At 44.1% G+C, this 26040-nt stretch overlaps 1 protein-coding gene across 3 annotated transcripts; it reads right to left on the bottom strand.

Annotated features, from left to right (window-relative positions):
• Positions 1–349: 349 nt before the first annotated feature.
• On the bottom strand, positions 350–26032 carry LOC130282783 (zinc finger protein 354A-like). Of its 3 annotated transcripts, none has more exons than XM_056531508.1 (6): positions 25355–26032; positions 24388–24534; positions 17641–17784; positions 16421–16543; positions 16211–16334; positions 350–3081 (listed from the first exon to the last, which is right to left on the bottom strand). In XM_056531508.1, the coding sequence occupies exons 3-6, from the start codon at positions 17761–17763 to the stop codon at positions 1046–1048; spliced, it is 2406 nt and encodes an 801-aa protein (XP_056387483.1). In that variant the 5' UTR covers positions 17764–17784; positions 24388–24534; positions 25355–26032; the 3' UTR covers positions 350–1045. The 3 variants fall into 3 exon arrangements, with proteins under 3 accessions (XP_056387483.1, XP_056387481.1, XP_056387482.1); XM_056531506.1 differs by lacking the exon at positions 25355–26032 and adding an exon at positions 24637–25098; XM_056531507.1 differs by lacking the exon at positions 25355–26032 and adding an exon at positions 24947–25033.
• Positions 26033–26040: the final 8 nt, after the last annotated feature.

Genomic DNA, 26040 nt, shown 5'->3' with positions numbered 1-26040 from the left:
CCCAGGAAAGGCAGGGGGAGAGAAGTGGGCAGCGACGGCCTCTCTCCCCCTGCCTTTCTTGGGGGCTTGTGCGGGGTCAGAAAAACCGGGGATGGGGGGGGAGGCAATGGGGCAGCGGTGCCGGCAGTCTCTGGACCCCAGGACAGGCAGGGGCAGAGAAGCCGGCAGCGACGGCAGGTCTCTGCACCTGCAAAAGCCGCTGCAGTTCATTGATTTAAAGCGCCCGCTTTAAATCAATGAACTGCAGCGGCTTATCAGCGTATAACATGCAGATAGACTTTAGACAAAAAAATTTTGCCTAAAAAATGCATGTTATACGCCGATAAAAATGGTAGTTATGATTTTTTCCAGAAGTACGACAAAATGAAACCTATATAAGTAGGGTATCATTTTAATCGTAAGGACCTACAGAATAAAGATAAGGTGTCATTTGTACCGAAAAATGTACTGCGTAGAAACGGAAGCCCCCAAAATGTACAAAATTACGTTTTTTCTTCCATTTTGTCGCACAATGATTTTTTTTTTCCGTTTCGCCATAGATTTTTGGGTAAAATGACTGATGTCATTACCAAGTAGAATTGGTGGCACAAAACATAAGCCATCATATGGATTTATAGGTGCAAAATTGAAGGGGTTATGATTATGAAAAGGTAAGGAGGAAAAAACAAAAGTGCAAAAAATGAAAAATCGCCAAAGACGGAAGGAGTTACGGAATGGTTCAATAAAAAAAAAAAAAGAAGTCAAGGCATCATGGGGGAGATTTATCAAAACCTGTCCAGAGGAAGAACCTGTCCAGAGGAAAAACCTTTCAGCTTGCTTCTTTCATTTTTAACAAGGGCTCTGCAAAAAATTAAAGAAGCGATCTGATTGGTTGCTATGGGCAACTTTTCCTTTGCACAGGTTTTGATAAATCTCCCCCATATCTTTATGTTGATAACATGCTCCTCTAAATATAAATGTATTATTGTCATGTCACAAAAAAAACAAATGTACCACATGACTGCACAAAATAAATTATTTTTACTGTGGTTGACACCTAAAAAAATCAAAATGTGTGAGTTTCCAAGTGTTTAGTTAAGTAACCTTTCAACACAAAACATTCCCCACATTTGGGACATTTATATGGTTTCTCCCCATTGTGCTGTTGTTTATGCGTAATAAAACTTGCACGGTCTAAAAAAGATTTTTCACACTCAGAACAGGAAAATACATTTTTTTCTATATGTCCTTTTTCGTGCACCAGAGTGGTACAATTCAGAGGATATTTTCTACATTCTGAAGGTGAGGAGAGGTTTTCAGTAGTTTGAACTTTCTGGAGTACTTCAATGCTTTGAAGACTCTCTCCATGGTGGATATTTTGCTGTTCTGCTATATGAGTCATGTAATGTGCAGTTAGGGTAGATAATTCTTTAAAACCTTTCCCGCATTCTGAACACACAAGTGACTTTTCTTCTCTGAGATGTCTCGCCTGTCCTTGTGGGTGAGATTGGGAATTTTTTGTAGTCTGATCACTTGGTTGTTTCCCACAGTGGCCTCTGTAATGGATTGTCAGGGCAGACACACTTGTAAAAGACTGGTTGCACTCTGGACAAGAATATGGTTTTTCTTTTTTGTGAATGAGTTCATGGCGTTCCAGCCGTGCCCTATTGTGAAAGCACTTTCTGCACTCAAGGCACCTGAATGGTTGCTGTCCTGTGTGATTTCTCTGATGGACGACAAGTCCGGAGCGATCTCTGAAACATTTGCCGCAGTCATCACATGAATATGGTTTTTCTCCAGAATGTATCCTCTGATGTATCACAAGGCCAGAACGATCAGTAAAACGTTTGTCACATTCAGAACATGAGAATGGTTTCTCTCCTGTGTGGATTCTTTGATGTCTGTCTAAATGGGAACGGCTTGGAAAACATTTACCACATTCAAAGCATAGAAACGGTCTCTTCCGTGGTTGAGGGGCACATTCTCCACTTTCAGAGAGCGTTTTACGCTTCCCTCCTGAGTGAATTCTACTGTGGTTACTAAGATGTCCTCTTTTTGTGAAGCCTTTACCACACACAGGGCACATGTGCATCTTCTGTTGTTTGTGACTCCTTTGATGTTCTTCAAGAACTTTGCAATTTTCAAAGCTCATTCCACATTCTGAGCATAGAACTGAAACTTGATCGACCCGGGTCAACATATTGTGGCTCCGCAGTTTAGTACCAGCAGAAGCTGGTTGCTTATGAGTTGCCTGATGGGCAATGACATTTGCCCGGGTAGGAAATTGCTTGCCACATTCTGGACAAGCGAAAGGTTTTTCTCCTGTGTGAATTCTATGATGTGTCACAAGCTCAGATTTTTTAGAAAAACATTTCCCACATTCTGAGCATGTTAATGCTTTTTGACTTTGGTGACTTATTATGTGCAATTTAAGCTGCGTTGCCTTGGGAAATGACTTCAAGCAATAAGTGCAATGAAATGTCTTGTCACTGTTTCTGGATCCCTGAGATGACTTTATTTCTGACTTTACATAGTCATTGTCTGATAGAACATGTATGTACTCCATTTCATCTTTGTGGTCAGGACCTGTATAAATGGAATTAGTTGTTACGTGTGACTCCTTAAAGCAGTCTGTGGATTTGTTAACTGGAGCTGCATAGTCCATTTCATCAAGATCAGTAACTGTAAAAGTATCTACATCACTAAAATCTTCATCGCATGAACTTAGTTCTTCTTCTTTTATATGAAGTAATGGGAGATCTTCCTGAGCAAATATTGTCTTCTCTAGTGATTCCGGCTCCTTCTCTTTTGTTTGGCCAAAGTTAATCTCTGTCAATACTGCATTGTGGTCAGATTTGACCCTATTACAAGTGTTGGATTCTGTTTTCTGGACATTAGAAGGGTCAAGGCCTTGCTGTTCACCTAGCATGACTGTCTTTCCATCAAGGAAAAGATATGGCAAATGTGCTTCTGAATGATTTGTCTTTTTATAGTCAGTCTTTGTGGCTGGGAAGCTGGTGGACTTTTCTGATACATTACAATGTTTTCTAACAATTAAACCAATATGGTTTTCTTCTGGAACCTCCTGGCCTGCAGAAACATCTGGTAAAGAGAGATGCACTATTGTTACTGGTTTCATTGAAAAATAACACATTTGTACAAGGCTTATATTAGAGTAGTAGACATCACTAATTTAAACCAACTATTTTTTTTTTTCAATGTAAAATACTATTGTAGATCCATCTAATATACAAAGGAAGAGATGATCCGCTCACCCTTTCCACGATGAGTCCAATAGTCCCAGGCTGGACAGGTGCGCGGGGCGTGGTAGCCACAATCATGGCGTATACTCAGAAAAACAACTCCCGAAGGGAGGAAACCAGTAATCCATATTCCAGTCAGGTAAAAAAATAAGCTTTATTCCAATCTTCTTAAAATCATTACAAAAAGGGGGGAAAAAAAAGGATAAAATAGCATGGAAACACCAACGTGTTTTGGGAGGACCCTTTATCAAGGCATACAAAACAGTAATGAAACCCCCAAATAAATAGACCTACAATGCAAAGAAAACCCCCCTTTCCATTAAGGAAGTTAAACTGCAGCTGCTTCAAACTTCTAAGCAAAGGGATGTTAAAGGGTTATCTAGGAAAACACTTTATATATATATATATATATATATATATATATATATATATATATATATATATATATAATCTCTCAACTACGTCCTGCGCCGGCTCCCGCGATATGATGTGGGGTCCCGCATCACATCACGTCGGTCCCGGCGCTCATCAACGGCCGGGACCCGCGGCTAATACCACACATCGCCGATCGCAGCAATGTGCGGTATTAAAGCTGACCGCCGCTTCTAAAGTGAAAGTGAAACTATCCCGGCTAGTCAGTCGGGCTGTTCGGGACCGCCGCGGTGAAATCGCGGCGTCTAGAACAGCTTACAGGACACCGGGAGGGCCCTTACCTGCCTCCTCGGTGTCCGATCGACGAATGACTGCTCCGTGCCCGAGATCCAGGCAGGAGCAGTCAAGCGCCGATAACATTGATCACAGGCGTGTTAATACATGCCAGTAATCTGTGTAAGAGATCAGTGTGTGCAGTGTTATAGGTCCCTATGGGACCTATAACACTGCAAAAAAAAGTTAAAGAAAAGTGTTAATAAAGGTCATTTAACCCCTTCCTTAATAAAAGTTTGAATCACCCCCCTATTCCCATAAAAAAAATAAAAAAAAACAGTGTAAATAAAAATAAACATATGTGGTATCGCCGCGTGTGTAAATGTCCGAACTATAAAAATATATTGTTAATTAAACCGCATGGTCAATGTCGTACGCGCAAAAAAATCCCTAGTCCAAAAAAGTGTATTTTGGTCACTTTTTATACCATTAAAAAATGAATAAAAAGTGATCAAAAAGTCCGATCAAAACAAAAATTGAACCGATAAAAACTTACATGGAAAAATAAAAAAGTTATAGGGGTCAGAAGATGACAATTTTAAACATATACCTTTTCCTGCATGTAGTTATGATTTTTTCCAGAAGTACGACAAAATCAAACCTATATAAGTAGGGTATCATTTTAACCGTATGGACCTATGGAATAATGATAAGGTGTCATTTTTACCGAAATATGCACTGCGTAGAAACGGAAGCCCCCAAAAGTTACAAAATGGCGTTTTTTCTTCGATTTTGTTGCACAATAATTTTTTTTTCCGTTTCGCCGTGAATTTTTGGGTAAAATGACGAATGTCACTGCAAAGTAGAATTGGCGATGCAAAAAATAAGCCATAATATGGATTTTTAGGTGGAAAATTGAAAGGGTTATGATTTTTAAAAGGTAAGGAGGAAAAAACGAAAGTGCAAAAACTGAAAAACCCTGAGTCCTTAAGGGGTTAAAAAATCTTAATCCTTTTAGTACTTATGAGCTGCTGAAGTTGAGATGTTCTTTTCTGTCTAAGTTCTCTCTGATGACGTGTCTCGGGAACCGCCCAGTTTAGAAGCAAATCCCCATAGCAAACCTCTTCTACTCTGTGCAGTTCACAAGACAAGCAGAGATGTCAGCAGAGAGCACTGTTGCAAAACAGAAATTAACAACTCAACTTCAGCAGCTGATAATTATTGAAAGGATTAACATTTTTTTAATAGAAGTCATTTACAAATCTGTTTAACTTTCTGGATCAGGTTGATATGTAAAAAAAAGTTTTTTCCTGGAATACCCCTTTAACCCTTTGTAACAAATGATGTCACAGACCAAGTATATGTACCAGTATACAAAAGTACACAAATGGCTAGAAAAAAATATTATTAAAAAGTGGATGGGGAGCTGTGCACTATAAATGTATAGTTTAACTGGGCCGAGGTGCTGAGATACACTTTACCCGTAGTGCCAAAAGAAACTAGTAATAAAATTGAGAAATTCAGACCTCTATGTATAGTTAGTATTTTGTGCTAGTGTGTGAGTGGGGAAAAAATGAGATGGGAGATGTGGCTGGTATCTAAATATAATGTGCTTTATTCAAATATATTGCCAATATAGTCGGTAATAAAATCCAGTCTCTGAGCAGGGCCCTTGCTACAGAGATAATGATATATATATAGGTTAAAAGCAATATAGCATAATGCAACATAAAAAATGGTTTTAAAATGATGGTACCAGTCTCGGACAAGGAGAAAGAATCACTTGTAAAATGATGTATAATAAAAATAGAGTAAAAAATAGAGAAAAAAATAGAAGCGCCGAAAATACAATTGTAGCAGTCTAATGCGTAAGGAATGAATACGATGAAATATAGCGTTGTGCAGATTGGCATGGATGCTGGTGCTCACAGCGCACCCGACCTGGTAGAAATACCTGCAGTCTTAGGTGTCTGTTCTGTCTTTGTTGTGGATATCCTGGCACGTAGGTCTGTGGTGGCAGGTGGTTCAGAGCTGCGTCCGGCCCTGGATGGATGAGTTGACAGCAGCGGGGATGTGGGATCGCAGGAGCGGGGATATGCAGATCACTTGCTGCGGCCACTTCCTCGTGCTGTGGCAGTTACTCAGTGAATAGTGGTCCGCTGAGCAGGGAACTCCAGCGCTTAAGAATGTAGAATCAATCCTTGTCAAGAGTTAGAAACGGCAAAGTGGATTGCTGGGTGATAGCTAATAGCCAGATGCATTTCGGGGAGAACCCCCTTTTTCAATGGCAATGGCCTCTCAGAGGCCATCGCATGTTGAAGGCAGCATCAACATACAATGCTTTTTTATGTCAGGGCCATCGCATAAACGGCTATCCGGCAGCACAGACTGCTTCAGCTGCTGCTGGATAGCCATTTAAGGTGCCCCGTGTGGTCCGGTGAGTGTCACTCACCTGTCCCCGACGTTCCGGACCGTCCTCTTCAGGCTCCGCTGTATGGCCGTCGCTCTCCTTAGTCGTCATCACGTCGCCGCGCACACCGTTCCGTCATCCAGCGTCGCGTAGCGACGTGATGACGGCGATGGAGAGCGACGATCCTTGCCAGCGGTGACGGTGTGGAGCAGCAAAGACACCCCGGGGACGTGATGACAGCGACGATCCAGGGCAGCGGTGACGGTCCGGAGCGGCGGGGACACGTGAGTATAACTTTCTATATTACTATTGCACGGATCCCTCAACATACGATGGATTCAAGTAACGATGGTTCATTTGGAACGAATTACCATTGTATCTTGAGGGATCACTGTATTGCTTTTAACCTATATATATCTCATTATCTCTGTAGCAAGGGCCCTGCTCAGAGACTGGATTTTATTACCGACTATATTGGCAATATATTTGAATAAAGCACATTATATTTAGATACCAGCCACATCTCCCATCTCATTTTTTCCCCCACACACACACTAGCGCAAAATACTAACTTTGCCTTGAGGTCTGAATTTCTAAACTTTATCTCTAGAAAAAAAAAAAAAATGAAATGAAGGTGCTAATGTACATAACTGAATGTGTAGAGAAATCCACAGTAACGTATATCACGGTAACATAATGGCATAATGAATAAATGCACATACATACACTACATATAGGCGAGATATAATGTTCATATGTACCAATGAATATATTGTCAAACCTATAGTGTATGTCATTACAGTTCTATGACATAATAAATGTGTGATCAGATATATGTAGGACATCAAACTAATAATGTAGCATCTGTAGGAAATCGCGTGTCCACTTTAATAATCCAGTAGACTTTACGCTCTAGGAGTTTCTTCCTCCACTCTTTCTATGGGGACTATGCCAAATGAAGTTGTACTCTAAAATGTCTAGATGCGCCTGGAAGCGCACGAGTCTGAACACCGTCCATAACTCGTGCGGCAACCACATGTTCAGAGATGCGGGTCTGGAGCTTGCGTGTACTTGATCCAACATACTGGACCCTGCACTCACTGCAATGTATGGAATAGACCACATGGTCTGATTCACAGGACAAGTAAGTAGAAATGGGGAATTTACATCTCTCTCTATATATATATATATATATATATATATATATATATATATATATATATATATATATATAAATAAATAAAACTCAACGTGTGTATGTGTGTGTATGTTCCAGCATCACGTCCAAGCGGCTAAAGATATTAACATGAAACTTGGCACACATGTTACTAATAGGTCAACAACAAACATAGGATAGGTGATTTAACCCTTACTCACCCCCATTTGCCAGGGGCAGGGTTTATGTTTAAAGTCCCATACAAGTCAATGGGAAATATATGTTACAGCATAACTTCCAAACGGCTGGAGATATTTCGATAATACTTGGTCACATGTTACTTATATGTCCACTTAAAATATAGGATAGTTAATTTTAACCTTAACTACCCCCATTTGTGAGGGTCGGGGTATTTGTTTAAAGTCCCATGCAAATCAATGGGAAATGTATGTTCCCACATAACTTCCGTACTGCTGGAGATATTTCAATACCTGGTACACATATTACGGGTCGGGATAGGAGGTCGGCATAGGAGGACGGGATAGGAGGTCGTGATAGGAGGTCGGGATAGGAGGTCGGGATAGGAGGTCGGGATAGGAGGTCGGGATAGGAGGTCGGGATAGGAGGTCAGGATAGGAGGTCAGGATAGGAGGTCGGGATAGGAGGTCGGGATAGGAGGTTGAGATAGGAGGAAGGGATAGGAGGTCGGGATAGATGGACAGGATAGGAGGTCCGGATAGGAGGTCGGGATAGGAGGTTGAGATATGAGGACGGGATAGGAGGTCAAGATAGGAGGACGGGATAGGAGGTCGGGCTATATGAATGGGATAGGAGGTCAGGATATGAGGACAAGATGTGAGGATGGCATATGAGGTCGAGATATGATGACGGGATAGGAGGTCGGGATATGAGGACGGGATATGGGGTTGGGATATGACAACAATATATGAGGACGGGATGTGAAGTCAAAAGCTTCCTCCTTTGTTTAATTTCCTCCCCAACAAGGATCAGGAAGGAAAAACCGGGCAACGCCGGGTACTCAGCTAGTTGATTGATAAATGATTCCACATCATGAGTTTTTTGAATAAACTTGAAGGAAGGATATCTACCTCTGCCACAAGATACACTTCCTCTGTAAGGTAACCAAGTTGTTTTATTAGAAGAGGGATTACAAGTAACTGGGAGATACATAATTCCCTATTGGGGCATTTTTTCCTGCTACATATCTGCACCATTCAGACAGAATTTTATTTAAAGTATAGTCTTGCTGTAGAATGGGAAGATTCTTTTTTACATTATTTTTTTACTTGTTTGTATTGTTGTGAAAAAAACAGTAGAAAAAACTGCCGGGGATTTTGACATATTCTTATTTTCTGAGTGTGGCCTTCTCCCGCTGTACAAAAAATCAGATCTGCTTGTGTTGTTCACAATATTCTCAGCACCGTCAATAAGGCCCGGGGAATACCCTCTGTTTAGGAGGCGCGATCTAATCACCCCACATTCTTGTTTATAAAAGCAATCCTTGGAGCATGATATCTTTGCTCTAACAAATTCACCTATTGGTAAATTGCGTATTGTATGCTTCTCGTGTCCCCTCTTTGCATGCAATAGGGAATTGCCAGAGCAAGGTTTCCTGTATAATTTGGTAGGAACTAGAGATGAGCGAAGTTACAGTAAATTCGATTAATCACAAACCTCACGTCTTGGCGGTTGCTGACTTTAGTCTGCATAAATTAGTTCAGCTTTCATGTGCTCCGGTGGGCTGGAGAAGGTGGATACAGTCCTAAGAGAGAGTCTCCTAGGACTGTATCCACCTTTTCCAGCCCACCGGAGCACCCAAAAGCTGAACTAATTTATGCAGACTAAAGTCAGCAACCGCAGAGTCGCGAGGTATGTGACGAATCGAATTGCTGTAACTTTGCTCATCTCTAGTATTATTAACAGTGCCCAAGGCAGGGTCAGAAAAAAAAAGGAAACATTAAAAAAAAAAAAAAAATCTTATCAGGATGAAAATTACATGTAAAAATTTAATTTTCCACATTGTTGTTAAGATACTGTACAAAAGAAGAGATGGTGTTATGGTAACACTGGTGTAATGGTGGAGAAAAGGATTGGCTGTGGTGTGGGTGGATCCCTCCTCCCACGAGGCCATTTAAAGGTTGGCCAATGAGAGCAAGAATTTGGCCCTCATCGGACAACCTCTGACCTGTAGAAGGAAAGATCCATCAAACGAAAAATAATTGTTGGTAAGTAAAAATGACGTGACATCCAATTTGTAATTTTTAGAATCTAAACTGTAATTACTATAGGTATTAAGATGATATTCAAGTGCCATGAGAGCACGATCGTGAGGTATGACACTATATAGAGACGTAACGTCACTAGAAATCCACATCATATCAGGCTCCCACTTAAAATTCTGAAAAGACACCAAAAAGGTCTTTGGTGTTTTCTATATACCTGTAGATAAGCAATTTGACCGTGTAGTAGGAGATGTCAGCGCTGGATGAAGGAATCAGGAGGAGTGCAGCATAAAATCAAGTTGGGTTTATTAGATGCAACGCGTTTCGCTGCGCATGCGCAGCTTCATCAGGCATGCCTACTCCTACTACACGGTCAAATTGCTTATCTACTGCCTCTGAGGAGGGCTGCGGATGAGGACACAAGCATTTACAGGCGCTTCCCATTGTTGTGTGTGTGCACACAACCAACTCTGGTAAGCGGCGTGGGATAGATCGCTTCCCTTTCCCTATGGGCCTGACCTTCTGATCCCGCACATGGAGCGCCTTCTGCTTTCCTTTTAGATCATTCTATATACCTGGGAACTCTGGTGACCAGAGGTTGCAGGAGACTATCCAGCCACATGGAAAGCTTCTCATGACTGAGCCAATGCCCGAAACTATCGGGAGGAGAGTTGGGGGGGATGTTTTTTGATGTGTTTTGGGAAAACAATGAAAAATAGGGCAAACTGGTTCAGGAACAAAAAGTGACTCTTCCATTTTACGTGAAAAAATACTCGAAGTATGACCTTCACTCAAAATATGTTTCAATCTATTTTGTATGTCTGAAGTGGGATCAGAATTCAATTTACAATACGTAGCACTGTCACTAAGCATGTCCCAAACCTGCTTGTGGTATAGTTCATGGTCCAACACAATAACCAAGCCACCTTTGTCAGATGACCTAACTATAATATCAGAAAATTCTTGTAGTTCTTTTAAAGGGGTATTCCAGGATATTTTTTATTTGACTATGCTACAGGGGCTGTAAGGTTAGTGTAGTTAATAATACAGTGTCTGTAACTGTGTGTGACGGTTTTCTCACAATTCTTCTGTGATTTTCACCCCAATATTTATTTTTAACAGCATATAAAATGACTGCTGTGCCGCAAGTACCTCAGTAAAGTTTATACAAGTTCATCTCTATTGTGGACCTTCATTCATTTAAGCTCGCACCTATCGTTTCTGGGAAGGGTGGCGATAGGCCGAAGATTTACCTCAGCGTATTCACCCTCACCCTGGCGTCATCAGTGACAGGGGTTAAATTAACCCCTCATATACTGAAGCAACACCCCAACTACACTACACCCCCAAGGCCCTACCACACAAACTAAAAAAAAAGATCTATACTCAAAAAAATGCATAGAAAATGCAGGAATGATTTACATGTCACTTTTTCGTCTTCAGAAGGAGATTCCATGACTTCAGTAAGTGAAAGTTCAGATTCAGAACCTCATGTATCTCACCCTTCCACATCAGCCGGTGCTCAATCAAAAAACGGGGCAGGTGCAAAACCATACACACGGAACAAAATAAACAGCACAGAAACCAGGAAGAAAAAGACAAAAACACAAACGAAAGAGAGAGAAACCACAAGATATCCCAGACGACACAGATAAGCTCAGATGCTTTCACAGTAATAAACATGTCTGCCAATATACTCAGTACAGACCAACTACAATTACTCTCAAGGGGTTTGAATTTTGTGCCAGAGAGATCTTTTGATGTATACAAGATCCTATGGGATGTCAATAAATGTATTCGTTCCCTGACAGTGAAACATAATTTTTTTCAGGACAGAGTCAATTATATTTTGGACACTGTAACTACCGCACCAGATTTAAATGACAGAGAAGAAACAAAAATTCCATTACATCTACTGTTGAGGGAGCAAATTACCTTAATGGAACTGAAAGAATTACAGTATGATACAGTAGTATGATACAGTCTAGATACCCCTGCATGGGTTCCTTCCGCATGTAATTGAGAGCGAACTCTTTGAATTGGAAAGAATTACCGCTGCGAGTAGCCTGCTGTCCAACACAACCACCAGAGAACGGAATTTTCTGATATTATAGTTAGGTCATCGGACAAAGGTGGTTCAGTTGTCGTTTTGGACCATGAACTATGCCGCAAGCAGGTTTGTGACATGCTTAGTGACAGTACTTCGTATTGTAAATTGAAACATATTTTGAGTGAAGGTCAGACTTTGGGTATTTTCTCACTTAAAATGGAAGAGTCACTTTTTGTTTCTGAACCAGTTTGCCCTATTTTTCATTGTTTTCCCAAAACACATAAAAAACAATTTCCTCCCCCTCTCCTCCAGATACCGGTAGTTTCGGGCATTGGCTCAGTCATGAGAAGCTTTCCATGTGGCTGGATAGTCTCCTGCAACCTCTGGTCACCAGATTTCCCAGGTATATACAAGACACCAAAGACCTTTTTGTTGTCTTTTCAGAATTTTAAGTGAGAGCCTGATATGATGTGGATTTCTAGTAGGGATCGACCGATTATCAGTATGGCCGATATTATCGGCCGATAATCACGATTTTGGGCATTATCGGTATCGGCAATTATCTTGCCGATAAGCCGATAATGCCCCGCCCCCCGCACTGCCCACACCGCACCGCGACCGCCACCCCCTCGACCCGCCGCACCGCACCTCCGACCCACCGTACCGCGTCGCACCCCCCACCGTGATGCTAGGCGGTATACCGGTATGGATTTTTTCCCATACCGCTATACCGGTCGGGCCCCTCCCCCACCCTCCGAGTGAATAAAAAAATTAAACTTACCCGTAATGGGGGTGGTCCAGGCCATCCTTCCTTCATGTAGTGTCCGGGGGCGTTCCGGGTGGAGGGTGGTCCGGTCCGGGCTGTCCTTCTCCGGCGGGCCTCTTCTCCAATCCGGGCAGGCTCCGGCCTAGTACGCTGCATAGACGCCGCTATGCCGTGACGTCAGGTGCGTCGCTGCGCACGGGCGTCACTGCGCAGCGACGTCTATGCAGCGTACTAGGCCGGAGCCTGCCCGGAGTGGAGAAGAGGCCCGCCGGAGAAGGACAGCCCGGACCGGACCACCCTCCACGCGGAATGCCGCCAGACACTACAGGAAGGAAGGATGGATGGCCCGGACCACCCTGACAGGTAAGGGGAGAGAAGCGGGTGGTGGCGGCGGCGGCCTATGGCCCCGCAAAAGCCACTGCAGATCATTGATTTAAAGCGCCCGCTTTAAATCAATGATCTGCAGCGGTGTCGCAGGGGGTTAAATAGCCGATAACTTATACCGAAACATCGGTATAAGTTATCGGCTATCGGCCCTAACCTGCACCGATTATCGGTATCGGTATCGGCCCTAAAAAACAGATATCGGTCGATCCCTAATTTCTAGTGACGTTACGTCTCAATATAGTGTCATACCTCAAGATCGTGCTCTCAAGGCACTTGAATATCATCTTAATACCTATAGTAATTACAGTTTAGATATTGAAAATTACATATTGGATGTTACTTACCAACAGTTATTTTTTGTTTGATGGATCTTTCCTCCTACAGGTCAGAGGTTGTCCGATGCGGGCCAAATTCTTGCCCTTATTGCGTCAAATATCCACCACATTGCGTGGTATGGACGCTATATTGATGATGTCCTTGCGGTGTGGCGGGGACCATGTGACCATAACACCATCTCTTCTTTTGTATCGTAACAACAATGTGAATAATTTAATTTTTACTTGTCATTTTCATCCTGATAAGATGATTTTTTTGGGATGTTTCCTTTTTTTTCTGACCCTGCCTTGGGCACTGTTCATAACAAATTATACAGGAAACCTTGCTCTGGCAATTCCCTATTGCATGCAAAGAGCGGACACGAGAAGCATACAATACGCAATACCAATAGGTGAATTTTTCAGAGCAAAGAGATCATGCTCCAAGGATTGCTTTTATAAACAAGAATGTGAGGTGATTAGATTGCGCCTCCTAAACAGAGGGTATTCCCCGGGCCTTATTGATCGTGCTGAGAATATTGTGAACAACAAAAGCAGAGCTGATTTTTTGTACAGTGGGAGAAGGCCACACTCAGAAAATAAGAATAATGTCTGGTAGTTTTTTCTACTGTTTTTTCACAGCAATACAAACAAGTAAAAAATATTGTAAAAAAGAATCTTCCCATTCTACAGCAAGACTATACTTTAAACAAAATTCTGTCTGAATGGTGCAGATATGTAGCAGGAAAAAATGCCCCAATAGGGAATTATGTATCTCCCAGTTACTTTACTCGTAATCCCTTTTCTAATAAAACAACTTAGTTATCTTACAGAGGAAGTGTATCTTGCGGCAGAGGTAGATGTCCTTCCTGCAAGTTTATCCCAAAAACCCAGGAATCATTTACGAATCAATGTAAATTCCCCATTTCTACTTACTTGTCCTGTGAATCAGTCCATGTGGTCTATTCCATACATTGCAGTGAGTGCAGGGTCCAGTATGTTAGATCACGCAAGTACACGCAAGCTCAAGACGGAAATCTCTGAACATGTGGTTGGCGCACGAGTTTTGGATGGCGTTGTGACTTGTGCACTTGCAGGCGCATCTAGACATTTTAGAGATGCGCATGCAGGCAGAAGAACTTCATTTGAAAGAGTAACACCCCCCCCACGGGGAGGAGAGTGGAGGAAGAAACTTGTGAAGCCTACTGGATTATTAAACTGGACACACGATTTCCTGAAGGTCTCAATAGTAGATCAGATATTATGCTACATTAAACAACTACATTGACGTGATCTGAAATGGCAGGAGGTGCTCAACCCCAAGTGCAGTTGTGCACCTACGCTGGGGTGGAGGTCCTGCACTTGTGGTCCGTTGCTATGGGCGATCCCCAGCATATTGTGCATACAATGGAGGATGCCTGCAAACGGTCACAAGTGCCACAATATAGGTTCATTACTGTGGTAGATGTAAACAATGACATTAGCTAAACTTCAGAACTGAGCCAGTATATCCTTATATGAAGGAAATACCTGAGCCCACACACCAACGCCAAGGTTTCTTAAGTGGTATGGGACCTAACACTAACCTACCTGTGCTGGATAAGCAAAACCAGGAACCAAATTACAGCAGCATTAGGTCCGACTTGTAGACTGCTGCCCGGTTACCTCCAGTGTGACTGAGCACACATACAATGGGAGGGGGAGAGACAAGCTACAAGCCCCACCCTGGTTGGCTAATATATTGCCGGCCTCACAGGTTAAACCTTAATGCTACCCAATATGATAAAAGGGGGCAGTAGTATAAACTTCAGACCACGTCAATGTAGTTGATTAATGTTTATCTGGTGTAGGATGCCATTGTGGTACTTGTGACCGTGTACAGGCATCCTCCATTGTATGCATATTATGCTGGGGTTCGCCCATAGCAACGGACCACAAGTGCAGGACCTCCACCCCAGAGTAGGTGCACAACTGCACTTGGGGTGGAGCACCTCCTGCCATTTCAGACCACGTTATTGTAAGCTGTTTAATGTCTAAAGTTTATACTAATGCACCCTTTTATCATAGGTTTCACCTATGAGGCCGGCAATATATAAGCCAACCAGGGTGGGGCTTGTAGCCTGTCTCCCCCTCCCATTGTATGTGTGCTCAGTCACACTGGAGGTAACCGGGGAGCAGTCTACAAGTCGGACCTAATGCTGCTGTAATTTGGTTCCTGGTTTTGCTTATCCAGCACATGTAGGTTAGCATTAGGTCCCGTACCACTTGAGAAACCTTGGCGTTGGTGTGTGGGCTCAGGTATGTCCTTCATACAAGGATATACTGGCTAACGTCTCAATTTTACATCAGTATTGAGGGTTAGTTAATGCCATTGTTTACATCCACCACAGTAGTGAACCTATATTGTGGTACTTGTGACTGTTTGCTGGCATCCTCCATTGTATGCACAATATGCTGGGGATCGCCCATAGCAATGGACCACAAGTGCAGGACTACACCCCAGCGTAGGTGCACAACTGCACTTAGGATTGAGCACCTTCTGCCATTTCAGACCACGTCAATGTAAGCTGATTATGCTAGATTATTAGTTTGATATCCTACATATATCTGTTCACACATTTATTATGTCATAGAACTGTAATGACATACACTATAGGTTTGACAATATATTCATTGGTACATATTAACATTATATCTCGCCTATATGTAGTGTATGTATGTGCATTTATTCATTATGCCATTATGTTACTGTCATATACGTTACTATGCTATTTTATCCTTTTATCCCCTTTTTGTAATGATTTTAAGAAGATTGGAATAAAGCTTGCATTTTTTACCATATCCTGACTGGAATCTGGAGTGCTGGTTTCCTCCCTTTGGGAGTTGCTTTTCTCAGTTAAGGACAAAAAGTATAGACCTATTTAGTGTCTTCTAGCCATCACCAGTTATAACCATATACATTTGCTTTAAACCATTTCTAATCCATTTTAAACTTACTCAGAGCTCCAAAGATCTGGTCATTCTGCATCATAACATCATTGTACAGATCCTTGTGTCCTTCTACATATTCCCACTCTTCCATGGAGAAACAGATAATGATATCCTCAATTCTTATAGGAACCTGTGACACAATGGTACAGTCATTATCCAAATCCCTCCCCTGAGTTAACAGTATAATAATGTCCCAGCTTTCCCAACAGAGCTCACTTCTCCAGTTAACAGCTGGATGATCCTGTTGGCGAGTTCCAGGATCTTCTCATCGTTCCTGCTCCCAAATATAAGTGATTGAGGTCTCATCCATTCACCACACTTTTTCACCATGATAGTATCCTAAACAGACGTAAAATTTGTTTTCATAAGGTTGATTTACAATCTTCAAGGCAAAAAAATAAAAAAAAATTTAAGCTTCTTAACCCTGCTAGTCCCCCTTTGTTGAAAACAATTCTTTAAATGGGCACTCTCATTAAAACTAAGTTTTGCTATTGCACTCCTTATGGTAAATAAAAAAATCGTTCTTATGGACTTTGTTTTAAAAAAAAATAAAGTTTTCTATGTTTTATTTGTGTTTAAAAAGCTGCCACTAGGTGTCTCCCTACTTGTCCAGAGCACATTTCCCCCAGCTCCTGTACAGACTTTGGACTCCTGCTGACCTAGCAGATGTCCAAAATCAGGAAACGAGTCTGGAGTGCTGAGGGGTGTGTGTGCAGCCTTAGCCAATCATAGCTCATCTCACACTGAACTGCTCTCTACTCTGTGATTAGCAGAGTAAGGGAGGAAGTTCTCCCCTGTATGGTTTCAGATGATGTTACGCCTGGTGGAGTACGCCCCTTCCCAGTCTGTGAATATGACTGAGACTGAGAAGAAAATACAGAGCAATTTCAAGGTAGAAAACTAAGAAATCATAAAAATAAAGGCAGGGGGTGGTTTATCATGATGGGGGCAGTGAACAGGGAGGATTATAAAGGTTAGCAAGATAATGACAGGTACTCTTTAAGGCTCCTTTTACATATGTACGGCAGCGTTTCCATCCAGCAATGCAGAAAAAGCACCGGATGGAAACTGATCATAGACTTGATCCTATTAATTTAAACAAGACAGTTCATAGTCATCCAGCGTCTCCACTGGTGCCAGACAGGTGAACACCTCTTTCTGCGTTCCCCTGTCTGGCATGCACAATAATAAACACCAAATCCCAAACAACTGATGCCATATGATGCACTTTTGTCATCAGTTGTTGCATCAGTTGCGGTGAGTTGAGGCTGAGCTGGATGCTGGGCATATGTGAATCCAACCTTATTTTTGCTCATCACTTATTATGGTGCAAAAATTCTAAATGTATAATTTTTCTATCTTTGTATTCTATTACTTCAAAGTTGTTCTGGCACTAACCACTGATATGTTACTATGATATTTCCAAAATCCCTCACCTCTCCAGTCAGTACGCAGATGATCTCCAGGGTGAGACTTAATACCATTTCCATTACTTGATTACTACCCTTGTGCATCTTCTGTGAGATGTGCTGATGTCCTGGGAACGGACTGTGGAGCATTTCTGAGCGAAGTCCAGGATCCTACAGTTAAATAAAAGTTATCTTTATGTTTACATGTAAGATTACTGTATCAGCACAAGTGTGGACTAACTGATACCATGCAAGCAATCCTGTAGCCTTAAAGGGGATCTCCGGGGAACTAAACCCACAACCCATCCTTTCCCTCTCATCAGTCTATTTTATTGTCTAAATATTATTCATTAGCTATATAGACCAGTTTCCCCTTTTTTGTTGTCAGTTAGATGCATGAACTGAGGGAATTACATCATCCAGCTATCCACTTTGTCTCTGTCTAAATCCCTCTCTGAAAGCAGCCCCACCCTCCTAAGAGACAAAGACCATTGGTTTCTGCCCTGCACTGATGAGTCATGCTCTCTTTAGTGCTAAGAACTGGGAGGTGTGTGCAACCTTAGCCAATCAGACACTGAAACTCTCTCTGCTGCGCAGAGCAGGGGGGTGGGGGTTGCTCTCAGAGAGTGAGCTGGCTGGCAGAGCAGAGCTGCAATGATTACTGGGAGATGTAGACAAGTGGAGGCAATGATGGCAAAAATACCAAGCAGCCAGAGAAGACAACAGGGCCACAGGAGCCATGCATATCAGGCAGGATGGTTTACAGCAGTGGTTCTCAACCTGGGGTACAAGTACCCCCAAGGGTACTTAGCAGTTCTCCAGGGGGTACTTGAAAAAAAAAAATCAGTAATGGCAGCCACAGCCACTGGTTACTGGTCTGGACCACTTTGAAAGAAATGGTAGGCTGACGTCACTGCACCGAGGAGCGGATCAGGAGGACAGCAAAGCGGAAGCGGGGGCACTGGGCTGCTGTGGGCAGTAACTACTAGGGATCGACCGATTATCGGTTTGGCCGATAATCACGATTTTGGGCATTATCGGTATCGGCAATTACCTTGCCAATAAGCCGATAATGCCCCGCCCCCCGCACCGCCCCCACCGTACCGCGACCGAACCCCCCCTGACCTGCCACGCCATGTCGCACCCCCCACGCTACTTCTGGCTCCTGCTGCGTCCTGCGTTACACTGTGCGCAATGACGAGTGACGCGACGTGACTCGTCAGTGCGCACAGTGACAGCTCAGGAGGACACCACCGGAGCCAGATGTAGAGTGGACCCGGGGAACAGGTAATTATAAAACCGGGGATGGGGGAGGCAATGGGGCCGGGGCGGTGCAGTGGAGGGTGCGATGTGGCGCAGTGGGGCGGTAGGGGGCGTGGAGCGGTGGGGGGGTGGCGGTGATAGGACTCAGGACCCCCGGACAGGCAAGGGGAGAGAAGCGGGTGGCGGCGGTGGTCTATGGCACCGCAAAAGCCACTGCAGTTCATTGATTTAAAGCGCCCGCTTTAAATCAATGATCTGCAGCTGTGTCGCGGGGGGATAAATAGCCGATAACTTATACCGTAATATCAGTATAAGTTATCGGCTATCGGCCCTAACCTCCACCGATTATCGGTATCGGCCCTAAAAAAACGATATCGGTCGATCCCTAGTAACTACCATCAGCTTTGTTGCCCACTGCCCCTGCAGACCGGGTACCTACTGCTATGAGCCATAGCAATAGGTCCCCAGACCAGAGGAAGAGTGGAGCACCAAAGCAAGACAGTATGGTGGGCTACAACTATATATGGGGGCAGTTTGGGGGCCTACAGCTATATTTGGGGGCACAGAAGGGCCTAACAACTTTATGGGGATGCAAAGTGGGTACTATTACTATGTGTTACAATAAATATGGGGAGTTTGTAAATAGGCGGGTATTGTACTGCAGAAAGGAGCCTAAAATGTTTGTTTGTCTGGTTCTGTGGAGAAGTCTTGTATGGGAGAAATCTTAATGGCGGTCTAGGCCAGATAGTGAAGAAAAGAAAACAACTCCGGTTAGAGAAGACGTCAACTGTAAATCGGGGGGACTGGGGAGATAGGGAGAGGAACAGGGGGCCTGTTATAGAGGAAAGTAAAGCATGCAAATTATACTATAACCATTACAAAATGTCTCTAATATGGGGGTAAATTTTTTTGGGAATGGGCTGTCATGGGATACTCAGGCAAAAAAGGTTGAGAATCACTGGTTAACAGGGAACATATCTAGGTAGGGTGGTGGCTTTGGAGCTTTACATATATTTCCCTGAAGTACCCCTATAAGCATTTTAACACCCAATGTTGTACTGCTGAAAGTCTAATGGAAACATTCCCTGTTAATAAGTGATCTGCATTACTAGACAGCTTCTGTATCACTACTGGGATAAAGGCAACTGGGTGTGACTTCAATATATGTTGGTATGCAGCAGGACATATCACAGCCTAGGGTTCATCAGGCAGTCTCTTCAATATAACCCATTCGGTTACATAATGTATCAATGCTGTTCTGCTGTCAGTGTTTTACTGAGCGGCAATCTATTAGGAGTCAACTATGCTTTGGTGCACGCAAAAAAACAAACAAAAAAAAACCCTGTATAATACATCAGTTTCTGTTTTTAGCATCCATTCTCGTATAGTTTTTTTTCTTTTCAATTGTATAAAACATATACTTTAAAAAGACATAAAAATGCAGTGTGAATTTGTCCTAACATCTGCTGCAGATGGCATAAAGACAGCTCCTGAGCCTGCACTATCTCCATGACAAAGTGCACAAAGTACAGTGACCCCCCCGACCTACGATGGCCCCGACATACGATAATTTCAACATGCGATGGCATCTCAGAGGCTATCGCATGTTGAAGGCAGCATCAACATACGATGCTTTTTCATGTCGGGGCCATCGCATAAACGGCTATCCGGCAGCGCTGACTGCTTCCGCTGCCGCCGGATAGCTGTTTACGGTGCCCCGTGAGCTCCGGTTATGTCACTTACCTGTCCTCGGGGCTCCAGCGCGTCCTCTTCGGGATCCCCTGCATTGTCGGCGCTCTCCATCGACGTAATCACGTCGCTGCGCACGCCATCCCGTCATCCAATAGGAGCGACATGCGTAACACTGTGATGGCGGCGACGGAGCGTGCGGATGCCGGGGAAGCGTTGAGGACACCTCAGGGACGCGGCGACAGCGATGGACGGCGACATCCAGGGCAGCGGTGACGATCGGTGACAGTCCGGAGCGGCGGGGACAGGTGAGTACAACTTCCTCTAACAGTGGTCTTCAACCTGCGAACCTCCAGATGTTGCAAAACTACAACACCCAGCATGCCCGGACAGCCGTTGGCTGTCCGGGCATGCTGGGTGTTGTAGTTTTGCAACATCTGGAGGTCCGCAGGTTGTAGACCACTGTCCTACACTTTACATTGCACGGATCCCTCAACATGCGATGGTTTCAACAAACGATGGTCCGTTTGGAACGGATTACCATTGTATGTTGAGGGACCACTGTATATGGAGTGAAAGAGTCAGGAGAAGCAGCAAGCTGGGGTGTGAAGAGCACTGCAGCACACTTCACAGGATTATACCTCACGATAGCAGCAGGTCTCAGGCGTGAGACCAGTTTGAACTAAACTTTTCACAAGCCTTGCATTGAGAGGGAGGGCGTGATGTCATGGCCACGCCCCCTCGTGACATCATGCCCTCCCTGTCAATGCAAGTCTATGGGAGAGGGCGTGGCGGCCATTACCTCCCATAGACTTGCATTGGGAGGGGGAGGGGTCGTGGCGTGACGTCATGAGACTCCGGCGCCGCATCGCTATTCGTCAGGCATGGAGCAAAGTTTGCTCGGTGCACCGAATGACTGGGGTGCCACAGCAGAGATCATGGGGTCCCAGCTGCAGGACCCCTGCGATCAGACATCTTATCCCCTATCCTATCTAGGTGGTGGAGTACCCCTTTAAGTACTAAACGAACATTGTACAGCAATATCTATTGGTGGAAAATCTAATCCTCCACATTGACTGACATCAACTTCCTCTTGTTTCACTCTCTACACTTGTGGTTGCTTCATGAACAGATTTCCACTAATAGTGGAACAGCGATGCAGTTGGAAAAGGCTGTAGTGGCCGGAACGCGTGCTGCGTTTATCTATTCTTTACTTGAATAAAGAAACACTTTGCAAAGGAATTTGGAGTGCTGGGATTCTTTCACCTACCTTGGATACCTTTATCCCTGGCACCCACCTCTATCTACAGTGCCAACCTAACTATTTTGTGGATTAATACAGGCTTGAAAAATCTTGTTTTTTGCCATTTTGTCCCTCATGCGAAATTTCCGAATGGAATTCCACACAAATCTCATTTTTCAATGGTCTTTTACTCGTGGATTCCGCCTGAAGAATGAACATTTTCTATCTTCAGGCAAAACAGATTTCAGATTTGGAATACCGCTAGAAGAAATTCCTCAGTGTGAATAGGGCAGCGGAAAGTCCATTGAAGTCAATGCAACTTTTATTTAAATGGACACTGTCATGAAAAATTATTTTTCATACGTTGTAGTACTTAAGTACTACAACATATCTCTAATATACTTTTATTTAAAAAAAATGCTTTTAAAACATTTTAAAAGCAATTTGAAATTCAGCCACTAGGGGGCGCCCTCCTAGTGGCCGAATGCAGTGCGGAGTGACGTCACTGCAAAATTCTGACTGATTCCAGCAGGGCATCAGTCGAAATTTTGCGCAGGCGCAGTAACAGCCAGGGCTGCGCATCGGCTTCCCGCACTCGCCGACGGCCCTGCTGCAAGGTGCGGGTGGCGCGGGGGGTTGGCTGCTCCAGCAAGGTGCGGGGGGGTGCTGCTGTAAGGTACGGGGGGCGCTGCTGCAAGGGGTGGGGGGATGGGGGCGCTGCTGCAAGGTACCGGGGGGGGATGGGAGGCACTGCTGCAAGGTAGGGGGGGGGGGGGGTGTTTGGGTGTTACTTATGAGCGGCAGGAAGAGGCTCCCCCGCACCCGTCTCTCCCGCATCGGTTCCTGGCTCACTCCTTCCCCCATGAAACTACTGTCCTGCATGCTGGGAGTTGTAGTGGTGCAACAGCTGGAGGCACCCTGTTAGGAGAACTAAGGGTGGAAGTGCCGGCCCCAGCAGGCATCAGTGACGTGGTGCCTACTGGGGAAGTCTGCCTGGTAGTGAGCACACTACCAGGCAGACTAAATGCCATTTTAAAAATAGTAAAATAAATAAATTAAGGCAGGGAGGGTGTTAGGGATAGAAGGGCAATAGGCAGGGACAGAAAAAGAAATCATGATGGTGGGAGCTACCCTTTAAGGATAAATTGGAGCAGAATAAGATAGCAGAATTACCCAAGAAAATTCCTCTTCAATTCCTCGGTGTGAACATACTCTATATGACAGCCGGGGACTGATGCTGTATTATGCCTGTATAAATCTGAAACACTGCACCATGTCCATGAGTTTCTCTCCTGTTCTGGCTCTTAGGCTGGGTGCACACTGCAGAATTTCTAGGCAGCATTTCCGCAGGAGATCCAGCGGGCGGTGCTCGGAGCGAGTGAACTGCATTGCTGCCCCCATAGACGGCAATGCATTTCTGGGTGGATATTTTAGGAGATCTTCTCAGAAATGCATTGCCATCTATGGGGATGGCAATGCAGTCCGCGTGGTCCCAGTGCCGCCGGCTCGGTCTCTGGAAGAAATTCTTCCCGGAGATTCCGCGGTGTGAACCCAGCCTTAGAGGTTGGTCCTGAACAGGGGGGGCTTGAACCTGCATCCCGGTTACCTCAGGAGAAACGGTATAATTGTAAAGACTGTTGCATACAAGTTCAAGTAAAAGTTTCCAGTTATCTCATAAACTCTGCTGTGGACATTCCATTTATTATCCCTGCCGGTTGGCGGCAGGACCTCTAAAACAAAGCAAACCTCACCCTGGCGTCACGACAATTAAGGGTTAATACTAGAGATGAGCGAATTTACAGTAAATTCGATTCGTCACAAACTTCTCGGCTCGGCAGTTGATGACTTATCCTGCCGAGCTGAGAAGTTAGTGACGAATCGAATTTACTGTAAATTCGCTCATCTCTAGTTAATACCACCAGACCCTGCATCACCATTGCAACACCCCAGACACCACAATAAAATCTATAAGACATATAGGTAGTCATAGTGAGACAGACCCGCATGGTGTACATATAACGGCACCTCCTACTGGACGTCCTGTTATGTATAAAGTAACTATGGCGGTGGTCTCAAACTGCGTCCCTCCAGATGTTGCAAAACGTCAACTCCCAGCATGCCCGGGCAGCCTTTGGCTGCCCGGGCATGCTGGGAGTTGACGTTTTGCAACATCTGGAGGGACGCAGTTTGAGACCACTGAATTATGGCATGCGTCATCCATTCTAACTACCTCACAGTAGTCATAGACAGTACCACGCCAAAAAAAATGCATTATTTTCCTAACACAGTGATCCGTATGCCATGCTTTGTGCTGGCACCAATGTTTGCATGGTCCATTGTCTTTTGACTGATTCATACAAGTGAACAGAAAGTGATAGCAAAACTGATTTAGTGGGGTGACAACAACAAGGGTGTGACATGGGTGTAACATCATGTGACTGAAGTCACATGACACAAGCAGTTGCATCTAATTGAAGTGTTAGTTTATGGGACTTGTATCTCCAGACAGAACAGTAGAGCCGCCCCTATGTATCTACTATGTACAAATAGACATTATGAACCAGGAGCGCAGCACTGACCTGCACCAGCTCCGCTCCCGGGATGTCACCGGAAGTGATCCACCAGAATGAGGACAGAACCTGTGCACGATGGCAGGAACAGATTTCGAGGATGGTGGGTTTGGTTTCGTCTCTCCTGCGTCACTTCCTGTATGCCAAGCCTCTTTCCTGGAAAAACATCATTATCTTGTGATTGGCCATTAGGATTCTTCTCGGCTGCTGGGAGGAACATGAGAGGAGGAGCTGCATTGGTGCATAAACCTGACTTACCTTGTGTACGCCCTCTGCCCAAGGTAGTGAGGCTCTGCCATCCATACACGCTGAAGTGCCATGCTGTCAGGATGCAGATACTACAGACAGCTGCCTGAGTCTCTTATTTTCTACATTTCTGCATTGAATTCCGCATGAAAATTCTGCATGAATTTATAGCCAATACACTTCAATGGGATTCCGCTGTCCCATTCACACAGCAGAATTTCTGCTGCAGGAATTCAATTGAAGTGAATGGGCAATTCATTTATGCAGAAATTCTGCTGCGTGAACATAGATTGGTGTCCCAGTACCATATTGCATACCGTACCTTGGTTGGGGGTCCCCAAAGTCAGAGTTCCTAGTAACTGTGGGGTTCCTTCTAGCTGGTGCTGGGCCGGCCGTGTGGTGTGATTGTGATGTCCTCCTACGGGATTAATCGCTAATACAAGACCTTGTTTATTTGGTTTCTGATATAGTTTCTTATGCTTACGAAGGGAAGACACGGGGGTGGGGTTGGGTGTTTTGTTTTTTCCTGTGGGGGGGGGAGGGGGCTAAGGGTTGGTTATATAAATGTTTTTATTTGTGTGTTGTTATACCTTGAAAAATTTTCAATAAAAACTACTTGATTTAAAAAAAAAACTGTGGGGTTCCGCTTTAGTCATCCTCTAGTCACCCCTCAAATAGTTAATATTCTAGTAAATTATATGTAAATTCTGTATATTATATGTATGCTTACCTTCATAGCATCGCAGGACCTTAGGTCATGTGATTCGGGTTAGTACTCTATGGTAGGTAAAAGGACCTTTGGAGGTTTATGGGTCAGGTGATTACCCATAATCCTTTGTAAAGCTGATTGACAGATGGTCTGGACTAATCCTAAAACGGCCAGCCCCTGCCCATATAAGGGAGCTTCAGCCAATAGACGCTCTCTTGGGTTGCTGACACTTCATGAGGACAGACCTCCGCAACTTACAATGACTGCTACTGGGCCACAGCCTGCCGGCCTCGGCCTGAAAAGAAACAGTGAGTTCTTACAACTTCCCCCCTTATGCTAGCAAGACCCCTGGACCTAAAAATACCCCTAAATCCAGCGGATCTATGCTTACAAAATCCTCCTAATCTAAAGAACTTACAAAAGTCCCAACCATACGTCAATCTCAGCTGCGCTGTACATAGACTCTGTTATATGGACTGTTCCTGTTATCCCATGTTACAGAAAATCTTCAATAAAGTTTCCGAAAGTTTTCAGCAAAGCTCTGGTTGTGGACATTGCTTTTTTTCTACATCTCCCTATCGCTTTTGGGAAGGATAGCGATAGGCCAAGCATCACAGTATTAACGCTCAACCTGGCGTCACGACTGACAAGAGTTAATTATAACCGTGATATACCTCACAGCAACAACCCAACTGCCATACACCGCC

This window comes from Hyla sarda, chromosome 7, assembly GCF_029499605.1.
Source record: "Hyla sarda isolate aHylSar1 chromosome 7, aHylSar1.hap1, whole genome shotgun sequence".
NCBI lineage: Eukaryota > Metazoa > Chordata > Amphibia > Anura > Hylidae > Hyla > Hyla sarda.
The sequence above is the reverse complement of the archived record's forward strand: the minus strand, read 5'-3'. Positions and strand labels throughout refer to the sequence as shown.